Source organism: Anolis sagrei, chromosome Y (genome assembly GCF_037176765.1).
Source record: "Anolis sagrei isolate rAnoSag1 chromosome Y, rAnoSag1.mat, whole genome shotgun sequence".
In the NCBI taxonomy this organism is placed as follows: domain Eukaryota; kingdom Metazoa; phylum Chordata; class Lepidosauria; order Squamata; family Dactyloidae; genus Anolis; species Anolis sagrei.
Window position 1 is genome coordinate 81046037 of NC_090035.1, and position 13099 is coordinate 81059135.

General features: G+C 45.6%; 1 protein-coding gene across 1 annotated transcript in view; it reads left to right on the forward strand.

Annotated features, from left to right (window-relative positions):
• The window catches only part of LOC132780742 (tumor necrosis factor alpha-induced protein 2), a 57507-nt gene that overhangs the window by 3198 nt on the left and 41210 nt on the right, over positions 1 to 13099 (forward strand). Inside the window, exon 2 of the mRNA XM_067462207.1 lies at positions 11459 to 12105. Within this exon, the coding sequence (XP_067318308.1) occupies positions 11481 to 12105 (625 nt within the window). The 5' untranslated portion in view covers positions 11459 to 11480. The remainder of the gene's footprint in view (positions 1 to 11458; positions 12106 to 13099) is intronic.

The following is a 13099-nucleotide window of genomic DNA, read 5'->3' on the forward strand; positions in this document are numbered from 1 at the left end:
CGCATTGGCGCCCAGCCGCAAGTTCCATCGCGCGCGCACATGGCCTTCCGGCCAACGTTCCCTCTGCGGAAACCATGCCCACTCCAAGCCCCGTCGCGCCGCTTCCCGCACACACACACCCCCTGCCGCACACACACACGCAACCCCACACTCCATCACTCCCCCCGCCGCCGCACACACACACGCAACCCCACGCTCCATCACTCCCCCCACCGCCGCACACACACGCAACCCCACTCCCCCCACCGCCGCACACACACACGCAACCCCAGGCTCCATCACTCCCCCCGCTGCCGCACACACACACGCAACCCCACGCTCCATCACTCCCCTGCCCCAATCTTACCTCCTTTTACTTCATGCCACCTCCAAACCCCACCCCGCCCCTTCCCGCCCTGTCAAAATCTAGGAAAGACAGGAAGGAAGGAAAGAAGGAAGAAAGAGAAAGGGAGGTAAAGAAAAAGGGGGAAGGAAGGAAAGTTAGAGGAAGAAGAAAAGGAAAGAAAAGGAAAGATGGAAGGAAAGAAAAGAGAGACAGCAGAAGAGAAAGAAAAAGGGGGAAGGAAGGAAAGAGATAGAGAAAGAAGAGGAGAAGGAAAGATGGGAAGGAAGGAAGGAAGGAAGGAAGGAGGGAGGGAGGGAGGGAGGGAAAGAAGGAGAGAAAGAGGGAAGATTGGCCACAGCAATACGTGGCGGGTAAAGGTTGTTATTTCTATTATTATTATTATGATGCTATTATTCCTCTGAGACCCTTTTAGGGGGAATGGGAGAGGTGTCAGGTCCCAGAGGCAATGCATTGCATTATTGTTATTGTTATGATGGTGGTGAAATAAAAGGAAATAAAAAGTGAAAGAAGGAAGCAAACAGGGAGGGAAGAAAGGCAAAGGAAGAAAGGGGGAGGGAATGAAGGAAAGAGAGAAGGATGAAACCAAGTAGTGAAAGAAGGAAAGAAAGAAAGAGGTAGAGAAGGAAGAAAGGAGAGAAAGGGGGAGGAAAAGGGGGAAGGAATAGGTAGGGACCTCTCTTTCATAATAGTCCAGATATCTACCTCAACTTTGATAAGTTTTACTGTAGGCCACAGCAACGCGTGGCAGGGCACAGCTAGTGCTAGATATATGTATGAGAGTGGCTTCAATTGGAAAATAATTCAATTTACATATTCCATAATTATGCTGATTCTGCTGGAATATGCACATTCCAGCAATACAAATATATTCTCTCAATGTATATGTATGTATGTATGTACATATATAGATACATTGTCGAAGGGTTTCATGGCCGGAATCACTGGGTTGTTGTAGGTTTTTTCGGGCTATATAGCCATGTTCTAGAGGCATTCTCTCCTGACGTTTCGCCTGCATCTATGGCAAGCATCCTCAGAGGTAGTGAGGTCTGTTGAAACTAGGATGGGACAAAGGACTCTTGTCTGCTGGAGCTAGGTGTGAATGTTTCAACTGATCGCCTTGATTAGCATTTGGTGGCCTGGCAGTGCCTGGGGCAATCTTTTGTTGAGAGGTGACTAGATGTACACAGATATATAAATAATAATAATAATAATAATAATAATAATAATAATGTATTGTTGAAGGTTTTCATGGCCGGAATCACTGGGTTGTTGTAGGTTCTTTCGGGCTATATAGCCATGTTCTAGAGGCATTTTCTCCTGACATTTCGCCTGCATCTATGGCAAACATCCTCAGAGGTAGTGAGGTCTGTTGGAACTAGGAAAAAGGGTTTATATATCTGTGGAATGACCAGGGTGGGACAAAGGATTCTTGGCTGCTGGAGCTAGGTGTGAATGTTTCAACTGACCACCTTGATTAGCATTTGATTGCCTGGCAGTGCCTGGAGCAATCTTTTGTTGAGAAATGCCTCTAGAACATGGCCATATATAGATATAGAGAGATTCTATATAGGCCAGCTTAACAAGACTTAACATTTCAGATATATGTGTGTGTGTGTATTGTCTGCAATTGAATCCCATTTTAATGTTCACTTTTTGGGATGTTTTGGGCTGCATTGCTTTCTGAATTATAAGTACTATGGGTTTGAATCTCACTGATGGGCAAAGGTGTCATCGTCATCAACATCTGTTTACATTGAGCAGTGTTTCTCAATCTGGGGATTGGGACCCCTAAGGGGATTGCAAGGGGGTGTCAGAGGAGTCCTCAAAGACCATCAGAAAACACAGTATTTTCGGTTGGTCTCAGGGATTTTGTGTGGGAAGTTTGGGCCAATACTATTGTTGGTGGGGTTCAGAATACTCCTTGATTGTTGAACTATAAATCCCAGCAATGGTAACTCCCAAATGTCAAGGTTTATTTTCCCAAAACTCCACCAGTCTTCACATCTGAGCACATTGAGTATCCATGCAAAGTTTGGTCCAGATCCATCATTGTTTGAGTCCACAGTGCTCTCTGGCTGTAGGTGAACTACAAACTCAAGGTCAGTACCCACCAAACCCTTCCAGTATTTTCAGTTGGTCATGGGAGTTCTGTGTGAGAAGTTTGGTCCAATTCCAATGTTGGTGGAGTTTGGAATGCCCTTTGAGTTTAGGTGATATGTAAATCCCAGCAACTACAACTCCCAAATGTCAAGCTCTATTTTTCCAAAACTCCACCAGTCTTCACATCTGAGCACATTGAGTATCAATGTGAGGTTTGGGGCAGATCCATTATTGTTTGAATCCACAGTGCTCTCTGGATGTAGGTGAACTGCAACTCCCAAACTCAAGGTCAATGCCCACCAAGCCCTTCCAGTTTTTTCTGTTGGCCATGGGAGTTCTATGTGCCAAGTTTGGTTCAATTCCATTATGGTGGAGTTCGGAACACCCTTTGATTTTAGGTGAACTGTAAATCCCAGCAACTACAACTTCCAAATGACAAGGTCTTATTTTTCCCCAACCTCCACCAATGTCCACATTTGGACATATTGAAGTATCCATGCGAAGTTTGGTCCAGATCTATCATTGTTTAAGTCTACAGTGCTCTCTGGATGCAGGTGAACTACAACTCTCAAACGCAAGGTCAATGCCCACTAAACCGTTCCAGTATTTTCTGTTGGTCATGGGAGAACTGTGTGCCAAGTTTGGTTCAATTCCATTGTTGGTGGAGTTCAGAATGCCATTTGATTGTAGATGAACTATAAATCACAGCAGCTACAGTTAAAGTGGCACCAGAGTGCATTAATTCTGTAGTATAGATGCACCCAAGCCCCAATATTCCATAGCATTGAGCCATGGCAGTTAAAGTGGTATCAAACTGGGTTAATTCTGTAGTATAGATGCACCTAAGTCCCAGTATTCCATAGCATTGAGCCATGGCAGTTAAAGTGGTATCAAACTGGGTTAATTCTGTAGTACAGATGCACCTAAGTCCCAGTATTCCATAGCATTGAGCCATGGCAGTTAAAGTGGTATCAAACTGGGTTAATTCTGTAGTATAGATGCACCCAACTCCCAATATTCCATAGCATTGAGCCATTGCAGTTGAAGTGGTATCAAACTGGATTAATTATGTAGTTTAGATGTACCTAATGGCCTCTTTTTCCATCAACCCAAGACTGAGTCATAGTCCAAGTTGCAAAGAAATGGCACATTGGGATGGGATGGGGGAAGGAAGCCAATTGCGCGCATAAAAAGCATATGCGCCACCAAAGGTTGGCTCATTTTATCCCACTAATGTACTGATGACGATCCCAAATTCTCAGCCATTCCCGCTTGCAAAACCAGTCACTTCCAAGCAGCTGGTGGTGTCAATAAATCAGGCATTTCTCCCCAGTCCTGTCTCTTGACGCTGTGGGATTTCCATTGCTAATCCCAGATACAGGAAGGGTTCGGAGTCAGCAAAGAGCATTGTGCGTACATTCAAAAACAGTGCAGAATCCAGCTGTATTTGTAACCAATCTGGGTCCTTTCAATCAGATTGTGTTTTCCGTTATGGCAGAAAAATACATCACACAATTTATTGTATTTATGGCTGGATGGCCATCTGTCAGGAGGGCTCATATTGTGTCTTTCCTCATGGCAAAAGGGGGTTGGACTGAATGGCCTTTGGAGGCCCCTTCCAACACCATGATTGTGTTATATACCACAGAATATATCTATCATATTGATGGCTGGATGGCCATCTGTCCGTTATGGCAGAAAAATACATCACACAATTTATCGTATCTATGGCTGGATGGCCATCTCTCAGGAGGGCTCAGATTATGCCTTCCCTTAAGGCAAAAGGGGGTTGGGCTGGATGGCCTTTGGAGGTCCCTTCCAGTGCCATGATTCCATGACAGATACATCACACACTCTATCGTATCTATTGCTGGATGGCCATCTGTCGGGAAGGCTCATATTGTGTCTTTCCTCATGGCAAAAGGGGGTTGGACTTGATGGCCTTTGGAGGTCCCTTTCAGTGCTATGATTGCATGATAGATATATCACAGAATATATCTATCATATCGATGGCTAGATGGCCATCTGTCGGGAGGGCTCAGATTGTGTCTTCCCTTATGGCAAAAGGGGGTTGGACTGGATGGTCTTTGGATATATCAAACTATCACATCTATAGCTAGATGGCCCTCTGTTGGGAGGGCTTTGATTGTATCTACACCTATTGTATCTATGGCTGGATGGCCATCTGTTAGGAGGGCTTTGATGGTGTCTATGTCTATCTATTATATCTATGGCTGGATGGCCATCTGTCATGAGGGCTTTGTTTCTACACCTATTGTATTTATGGTGTCTACCTATATAATATCTATGTCTGTCAGGAGGGCTTTAATGATTATGTCTATCTACCATATCTATGGCTGGATGGCCATCTGTCGGGAGAGCTTTGATGGTGTCTATGTCTCTCTATCATATCTATGGCTGGATGGCCATCTGTCGGGAGGGCTTTGATGGTGTCTATGTCTATCTACCATATCTATGGCTGGATGGCCATCTGTCGGGAGAGCTTTGATGGTGTCTATGTCTCTCTATCATATCTATGGCTGGATGGCCATCTGTCGGGAGAGCTTTGATGGTGTCTATGTCTCTCTATCATATCTATGGCTGGATGGCCATCTGTCGGGAGGGCTTTGATGGTGTCTATGTCTATCTATCATATCTATGGCTGGATGGCCATCTGTCGGGAGGGCTTTGATGGTGTCTATGTCTATCTATCATATCTATGGCTGGATGGCCATCTGTCAGGAGGGCTTTGGTGGTGTCTATGTCTATCTATATAATATCTATGTCTGTCAGGAGGTCTTTAATGATGTTTATGCCTATCATATCTATGGCTGGATGGCCATCTGTCGGGAGGGCTTTGATGGTGTCTATGTCTCTATCATATCTATGTCTGGATGGTCATCTGTTGGGAGGGCTTTGATTGTATCTATACCTATCGTATCTATGGCTGGATGGCCATCTGTCAGAAGGTCTTTAGTGATGTCTATGTCTGTCTATCATATCTATGGCTGGATGGCCATCTGTTGGGAGGGCTTTGATGGTGTCTATGTCTATCTATCATATCTATGGCTGTCAGGAGAGCTTTGATGGCCATCTGTCTGGAGGGCTTTGTTGGTGTCTATTTCTATCTATCATATCTATGGCTGTCAGGAGAGCTTTGATGGCCATCTGTCTGGAGGGCTTTGTTGGTGTCTATGTCTATCTATCATATCTATGGCTGGATGGCCATCTGTTGGGAGGGTTTTGATGGTGACTTCCTTTAGGGCAGAAGGTGATGGACTGGATGGCTCTAGCAGTCTCTTCCAACTCTAGAATGCTATGCATTATGGATTGGGAAGGATCCCTAGAGGTCATCCAGTCTGACCCATTGCAAACACAGGAGCCCACCACTCAAAACCTCCCCGATTGATGGCCATCCAAAGTCTGTTTATAAGCAAATAATTCCAAAGAGTTGCCTTTTCCCATTTTTTGGACTCGGGAAATCCGACGTGCCTTCCTTGTGCGCATGTAGACTGCAGAATTCATGCAGTTTGGGAATGGCCCAATGCTATGCAACCCTGGGAGTTGTAATTTGCACTCTTTGGCAGAGAGAGCCTTGCAAAACTACATCTCCCAGGAGTGCATAGCATTGTGCAATGGCGGTACAGTCTAGGGACGAAACCGCTGCCTTATCCAAACTTGAGCCCTTGCATCTTTCTTGCCTGTAAATTCCAGGAATGGGAGCATGATGTGTTGCAATGCGCTTTCTTCCTGGCTTTTGGGGGATTTATCTCTTTGGGGGAAACCCATGCCTTGGTCCCTTCCTGGAAAAGAGCCGAGTTAAAGATAAACCCGTCACATGGGGACGAAAGGAGGCGGGCCGGAGTCCAGCAGGTAAAGCCTTGGCCTATCTGTCGGCTGCTTCGTGAATGCTTTGTGCGCTGTGTGTATGCACAACCAGTGGTTCTATGCGCAAAGTAAGAGACCCTCCGCTGGCTGCAGAAGAAAAGATGGAGATGGTGCAGGTAAAGGAAGGAGAGACTTTGCATTCAGTTCTTCTTTTTCCCAGGTGCATCTCCACTTCCAGGGATCAATGCTATGGGATAATGGGAGTTGTAGTTTTACAGAGGACGGATGGCCATCTGTCAGGAAGGATCGGATTGTGAGTACCCTTAAGGCAAAAGGGGGTTCATCAAGTCCAACCCCCTTTTGCCTTAAGGGTAGTCACAATCCAATCCTTCCTAACAGATGGCCATCCATCGTCTGTAAAACTATAACAGTCCCTGGCTGAGCCTAGGACTTTTGGATACTGTTACATTAAACCGATTGGTTGAGCTTTGTCCAGGGAGCTGGCTGAGCCTTTTGGATACTGTTACATTTAGTGTGTGTGTGTCAGCTGTAAAATAAGATGCATGATCTTTGGAGGTCCCTTCCAGTGCCATGTTTCCATGATAGATACATCACACAATCTATCGTATCTCTGGCTGGATGGCCATCTGTTGGGAGGGCTTGGATTGTGTCTTTCCTCATGGCAAAAGGGGGTTGGACTGGATGGTCTTTGGAAGTCCCTTCCAGTACCATGTTTCCATGACAGATACATCACACAATCTATTGTATCTATGGCTGGATGGCCATCTGTCGGGAGGGCTCAGATTGTGTCTTTCCTCATGGCAACAGGCGGTTGGACTAGATGGTCTTTGGAGGTCCTTCCAACATTATGATTCCATGATAGATATCTTACAGAATTTAGTCTTAGCCATCTCTCTCTCTATCGTAATTATGACTGAATGGCCATCTGTCTGGAGGGCTCAGATTGTGCCTTCCCTTAAGGCAAAAGGGGGGTTGGACTGGATGGCCTTTGGAGGCACCTTCCAATGCCATGATTGCATGATAGATATATCACATAATATATCATATCATATCTATGGCTGGATGGCCATTTGGTGGGAGGGCTCAGAATGTGTCTTCCCTTCTGGCAGGAAGGGGTTGGACTGGATGGCCTTTGGAGGCCCCTTCCAACGCCACGATTGCATGATAGACATATCACAGAATATGGTGTGCCTATCTATTGTATCTATGTCTAGATGGCCATCTGTCAAGAGGGATTAGATTGTGTCTTCCCTTCTGGCAGGAAGGGGTTGCACTGGATGGCCTTTGGAGGTCCCTTCCAACGCCGTGATTGCATGATAGACATATCACAAAATATAGCGTGTCTGTGTATTGTATCTGTGACTAGATGGCCATCTGTCAGGAGGGATTGGATTGTGTCTTCCCTTCTGGCAGGAAGGGGTTGGACTGGATGACCTTTGGAGGCACCTTCCAATGCTATGATAGACATATCACAGAATATAGTCTGTATGTCTATCTATCTATCTATCGTATCCATGGCTAGATGGCTATCTGTCAGGAGGGATCAAATTGTTCCTTATGACAGGAAGGGGTTGGACTAAATAGCCTTTGGAAGTCCCTTCCAACACCATGATTCCTTGATAGATGTATCACATAATACCTATCTATCAATTGATCGATCTATCTGTCTGTCTGTTAGACTAAATGGCGTTTGGAAGTCTCTTCCAACACCATGATTCCATGGTAGATATATATCACATAATACCTACCTATATATAAATCAATCTATCAATTGATCGATCAATCGATCTATCTGTCTATCATATCTGAGGCTGGATGGCCATTGGGTTATCTATCATATCCATGGCTAGATGGCTATCTGTCAGGAGGGATCAAATTGTTCCTTATGGCAGGGTTGGACTAAATGGCCTTTGGAGGTTCCTTCCAACGCCATGATTCCATGATAGATATATATCACATAATACCTACCTATATATCAATCAATCTATCGACTCATCGATCAATTGATCTATCTGTCTTATCATATCTGAGGCTGGATGGCCATTGGGTGCTTCGTTGAACTAATACTCCCAGGATTGCATCGCAAATGAGCTTTGGTCATTCAAGCAGTGTCCAAAGGGCATTAATCATTCCACAGTGGCGAGGCACCCTTGGGAAAACTACAACTCCCAGCATCTTGCAGCACGGAGATGCTTGAAGCTGATTGTTTGAGCTTGGCCCGAGGAGCTGGCTGAGCCTAGGACTTTTGGATACTGTTACATTTAGTGTGTGTGCCCACTGTAAAATAAGATGCCCAAAGCTGATTGGTTGAGCTTCGTCCGGGGAGCTGGCTGAGCCTAGGACTTTTGGATACTGTTACATTTAGTGTGTGTGTGTGTGTGTTTCAACTGTAAAATAAGATGCACAAAGCTGATTGGTTGAGTTTTGTCCGGGGAGCTGGCTGAGCCTAGGACTTTTGGATACTGTTACAGTTAGCGTGTGTGTCTACTATAAAATAAGATGGACAAAGCTGATTGGTTTAGCTTCGTCCGGGGAGCTGGCTGAGCTTTGGTCATTCAAGCATGGATACTGTTACATTTAGTGTGTGTGTGTGTGTGTTTCAACTGTAAAATAAGATGCACAAAGCTGATTGGTTGAGCTTCATCCGGGGAGCTGGCTGAGCCTAGGACTTTTGGATACTGTTACAGTTAGCGTGTGTGTCTACTATAAAATAAGATGGACAAAGCTGATTGGTTGAGCTTCGTCCGGGGAGCTGGCTGAGCCTAGGACTTTTGGATACTATTACATTTAGTGTGTGTGTGTGTCAACTGTAAAATAAGATGCATGAAGCTGATTGGTTGAGTTTCGTCTGGGGAGATAGCTGAGCCTAGGACTTTTGGATACTGTTACAGTTAGCGTGTGTGTCTACTATAAAATAAGATGGACAAAGCTGATTGGTTGAGCTTCGTCCGGGGAGCTGGCTGAGCCTAGGACTTTTGGATACTGTTACATTTAGTGTGTGTGTCCACTGTAAAATAAGATGCACAAAGCTGATTGGTTGAGCTTCGTCCGGGGAGCTGGCTGAGCCTAGGACTTTTGGATACTGTTACATTTAGTGTGTGTGTGTGTCAACTGTAAATTAAGATGCATGAGGCTGTTTCCGAGGCCGAGAGAGCATGACTTTCCCAAACTAGCTTTGCATACTTTTGCAAGGACTCCAACCCTGTTCTCTTGGGGAAAATTTGTGACCTTTGGGTGTATATTTCAATCCTTGCAATCAAAATCCTTGCATTGCCTTCGAATTAGCACTCGGAATCATATGACTTTGCAATGGCAAGAAGTAGTTTTCCAAAGAGGCGGACTTTGCATTTAAAACAACAACAACAACAGGTGGGAAATGGAAAGGTCACTTGGTTGCCATTAGGAGCCAATTAATAATTAATAACTCCGTGCGGTGCGGGTATTCCAATGTGGTTTTATGTCACTGGGACATGAAAGGGAAAAACCTTTAGAAAACTTTCCAACTGAGAACTGGATTTATGTCAATATGTATCGCTTGCCGGAAACATTCTTGCAAACACATGATTGTAGTTAATACTACTACGACTATGGATAATATTTTGCAACAAGACAATGTGTTTACCTCAGTAACGTTGTTGCAAAGCAGTCATGTTGCCTCTGTTTTCCTCTAACTACTATCCAGATTATAGAGATACCATTGGTCTTGAGTTTTTCCAACCATTAGTGAGTGTGTGTCAACTGTAAAATAAGATATATTAAACTGATTGATTGAGCTTCGTCCGGGGAGCTGGCTGAGCCTGGCACTTTTGGATACTGTTACATTTAGTTTGTGTGTGTCAACTGTAAAATAAAATGCATGAAGCTGATTGGTTGAGCTTGGCCCGAGGAGTTAGCTGAGCCTAGGACTTTTGGATACTGTTACAGTTAGTGTGTGTGTGTCAGCTGTAAAATAAGATATATTAAACTGATTGATTGAGCTTCGTCCGGGGAGCTGGCTGAGCCTGGCACTTTTGGATACTGTTACATTTAGTTTGTGTGTGTCAACTGTAAAATAAAATGCATGAAGCTGATTGGTTGAGCTTCGTCTGGGGAGCTGGCTGAGCCTAGGACTTTTGGATACTGTTACATTTAGTGTGTTTGTGTGTGTGTGTGTGTCAGCAGTAAAATAAGATGCATGAGGCAGATTGGTTGAGCTTGGCCTGATGAGCTGGCTGAGCCTAGGAATTTTGGATACTGTTACATGTAGTGTGTGATTCAACTGTAAAATAAGATGCACAAAGCTGATTGGTTGAGCTTGCCCTGAGGAGCTGGCTGAGCCTGGCACTTTTGGGTACTGTTAAATTTAGTGTGTGTGTGTCAACTGTAAAATAAGATGCATGAAGCTGATTGATTGAGCTTCATTTAGCGTGTATGTGTCAACTGTAAAATAAGATACATGAAGCTGATTGGTTGAGCTTCGTCCAGGGAGCTGGCTGAGCCTAGGACTTTTGGATACTGTTACATTTAGTGTGTGTGTCAACTGTATAATAAGATGCATGAGGCTGATTGGTTGAGCTTTGTCCAGGTACTTTTGGATACTGTTACATTTAGTGTGTGTGTGTGTCAGCTAAAATAAGATACACAAAGCTGATTGGTTGAGCTTGGCCTGAGGAGCTGGCTGAGCCTAGGACTTTTGGATACTGTTACATTTAGGCAAGCCTCTGAATGTAATTTAGTAAGTTTACATTTTGGCAATGTAAATTAGGCAATTTGAGGATGCTTGCCATAGATGCAGGTGAAATGTCAGGAGATAATGCTTCTAGAACATGGTCATATAGCCTGAAAAACCTACAACAACCCAGAAAATACTGTGTTTTCTGAAGATCTTTGGCGACCCCTCTGACACCCCCTTTCGTGACCCGTCCAAGGTTCCTGACGCTGACTTAGATCATAATGCATGTCAAGTGAATGCATTACAATATGAACAGGTGTCATATAACACATTAATAACATGTGTATTGTAATGCATTCACTCGACATCGATGCACTGCGATGCGAATGGTATCATATGACATCCTGTAACTTGAGCCTCCTTCAGGAGAGATAAAGAGAGGGATCAATAAATGCAATGATAAGCATCTCAACTCTTTTGTCTTGACCTCTCTTGACCTTTCTCTCCCTTAGGTTCGGAGGGCAACGAGGGGCCATGCCGGTCCTTAAAAACCCCTACACGCCAAAGATGGCCAATGGGGACGCTGCCGGCGGGACGCTCATTTTGGAGAAGGAGAGCCCAGGCAACAACCCCTTCGAGGAGGACCTCGAGGAGAACGAGAGGGACGCCCTCCCGTCTCCGAAAGGCGACCGCCGCAGCGGGACTTTCTTGCAGGGCCTTTTCGACGGCAGCCCCGAAGAGCGCTTCCGGCGCCGAGCCACGCTGGAGCGGCTGGTGGGCCTCTCTCCTTTCCGGATGGGCAAAGGGAAGAAGAAGTCCCCCGGGGAGAAGAGCCTGGACCGGCGCTCCTTCCTGGGCCGCATGATGACCCCGCTGACCGACGGAAACCCGGGACCGCGCAAGCCGCGCCGCTCCTCCGAGGACTTCAGCCTCCTCCAGCGCTTCAACGGCCGCCGCAAAGAGGGACTCTATGCTTCAGACTGCGGATTGGCGGAGAAGGAGAATGGCGGGGACGCCATGAAGCGCTTCCTCAAGATCGGCCTCGGGGGCAAAGTGCGGAGGCCTTCGCTGGTGGAGAAACTCAACCAGACGGAGACAGCGGTCGAGGCCGAGACTGTAGCCGAAGAGGCCGAAGCCAAGGCCAAGGAACCGCTCTCCGGTGAGTCCTAAGCATGAGCTTGGAGAAGTAGTGTATCTTGAGCTTAGACCTATAGGTGCATCTGTATTGCTGAATTAATTCAGTTTGGCACCACTTTAAGGCCAATGCCAAGGAGCCGCTCTCCAATGAGTCCTAAGCAAGAGCTTGGAGAAGTGTGTCTTGAGCTTAGCTCTATAGGTGCATCTATATTGTTGATTTAGTCCAGTTTGACACCACTTTAAGGCCAATGCTAATGAGCCACTCTCTGGTGAGTCCTAAGCAAGAGCTTGGAGAAGTGTGTCTTGAGCTTAGATCTATAGGTGCATCTATATTGTTGATTTAGTCCAGTTTGGCACCACTTTAAGAGCAATGCTAATGATCCACTCTCCGGTGAGTCCTGAGCAAGAGCTTGGAGAAGTGTGTCTTGAGCTTAGACCTATAGGTGCATCTGTATTGTTATTTTATTTGTCGTGTCAGGGCAACCAGTCAATTGTATTACAATTCTAACAGAACAAAACAAACAAACAAACAAACAAACAGACAAAACACAGAATTTGCAAGCTTGGTAGTTGATTAGATGTCCTTTGACCAGTATCTGGCCCCTTGGAGTGCCTCTGGTGTTGCTGCAAGAAGGTCCTCCCTTGTGCATGTGGCAGGGCTCAGGTTGCATTGTAGCAGGTGGTCAGTGGTTTGCTCTTCTCCTCACTCGCATGTCGTGGATTCCACTTTGTAGCTCCATTTCTTGAGGTTGGCTCTGCATCTCATGGTGCTAGAGCGCCATCTGTTCAGCGCCTTCCAAGTTGCCCAGTTTTCTGTGTGCCCAGGGGGGGAGTCTCTCCTTTGATATCAGGTTCTGGGTTTGAGCCTGCCACTTTTGGACTCTTGCTTGCCGAGGTGTTCCAGCAAGTGTCTCTGTAGATCTTAGAAAACTATTTCTTGATTTAAGTCATTAACGTACTGGCTGATACCCAAACAGGGGATGAGCTGGAGATGTCTCTGCCTTGGTCCTTTCACT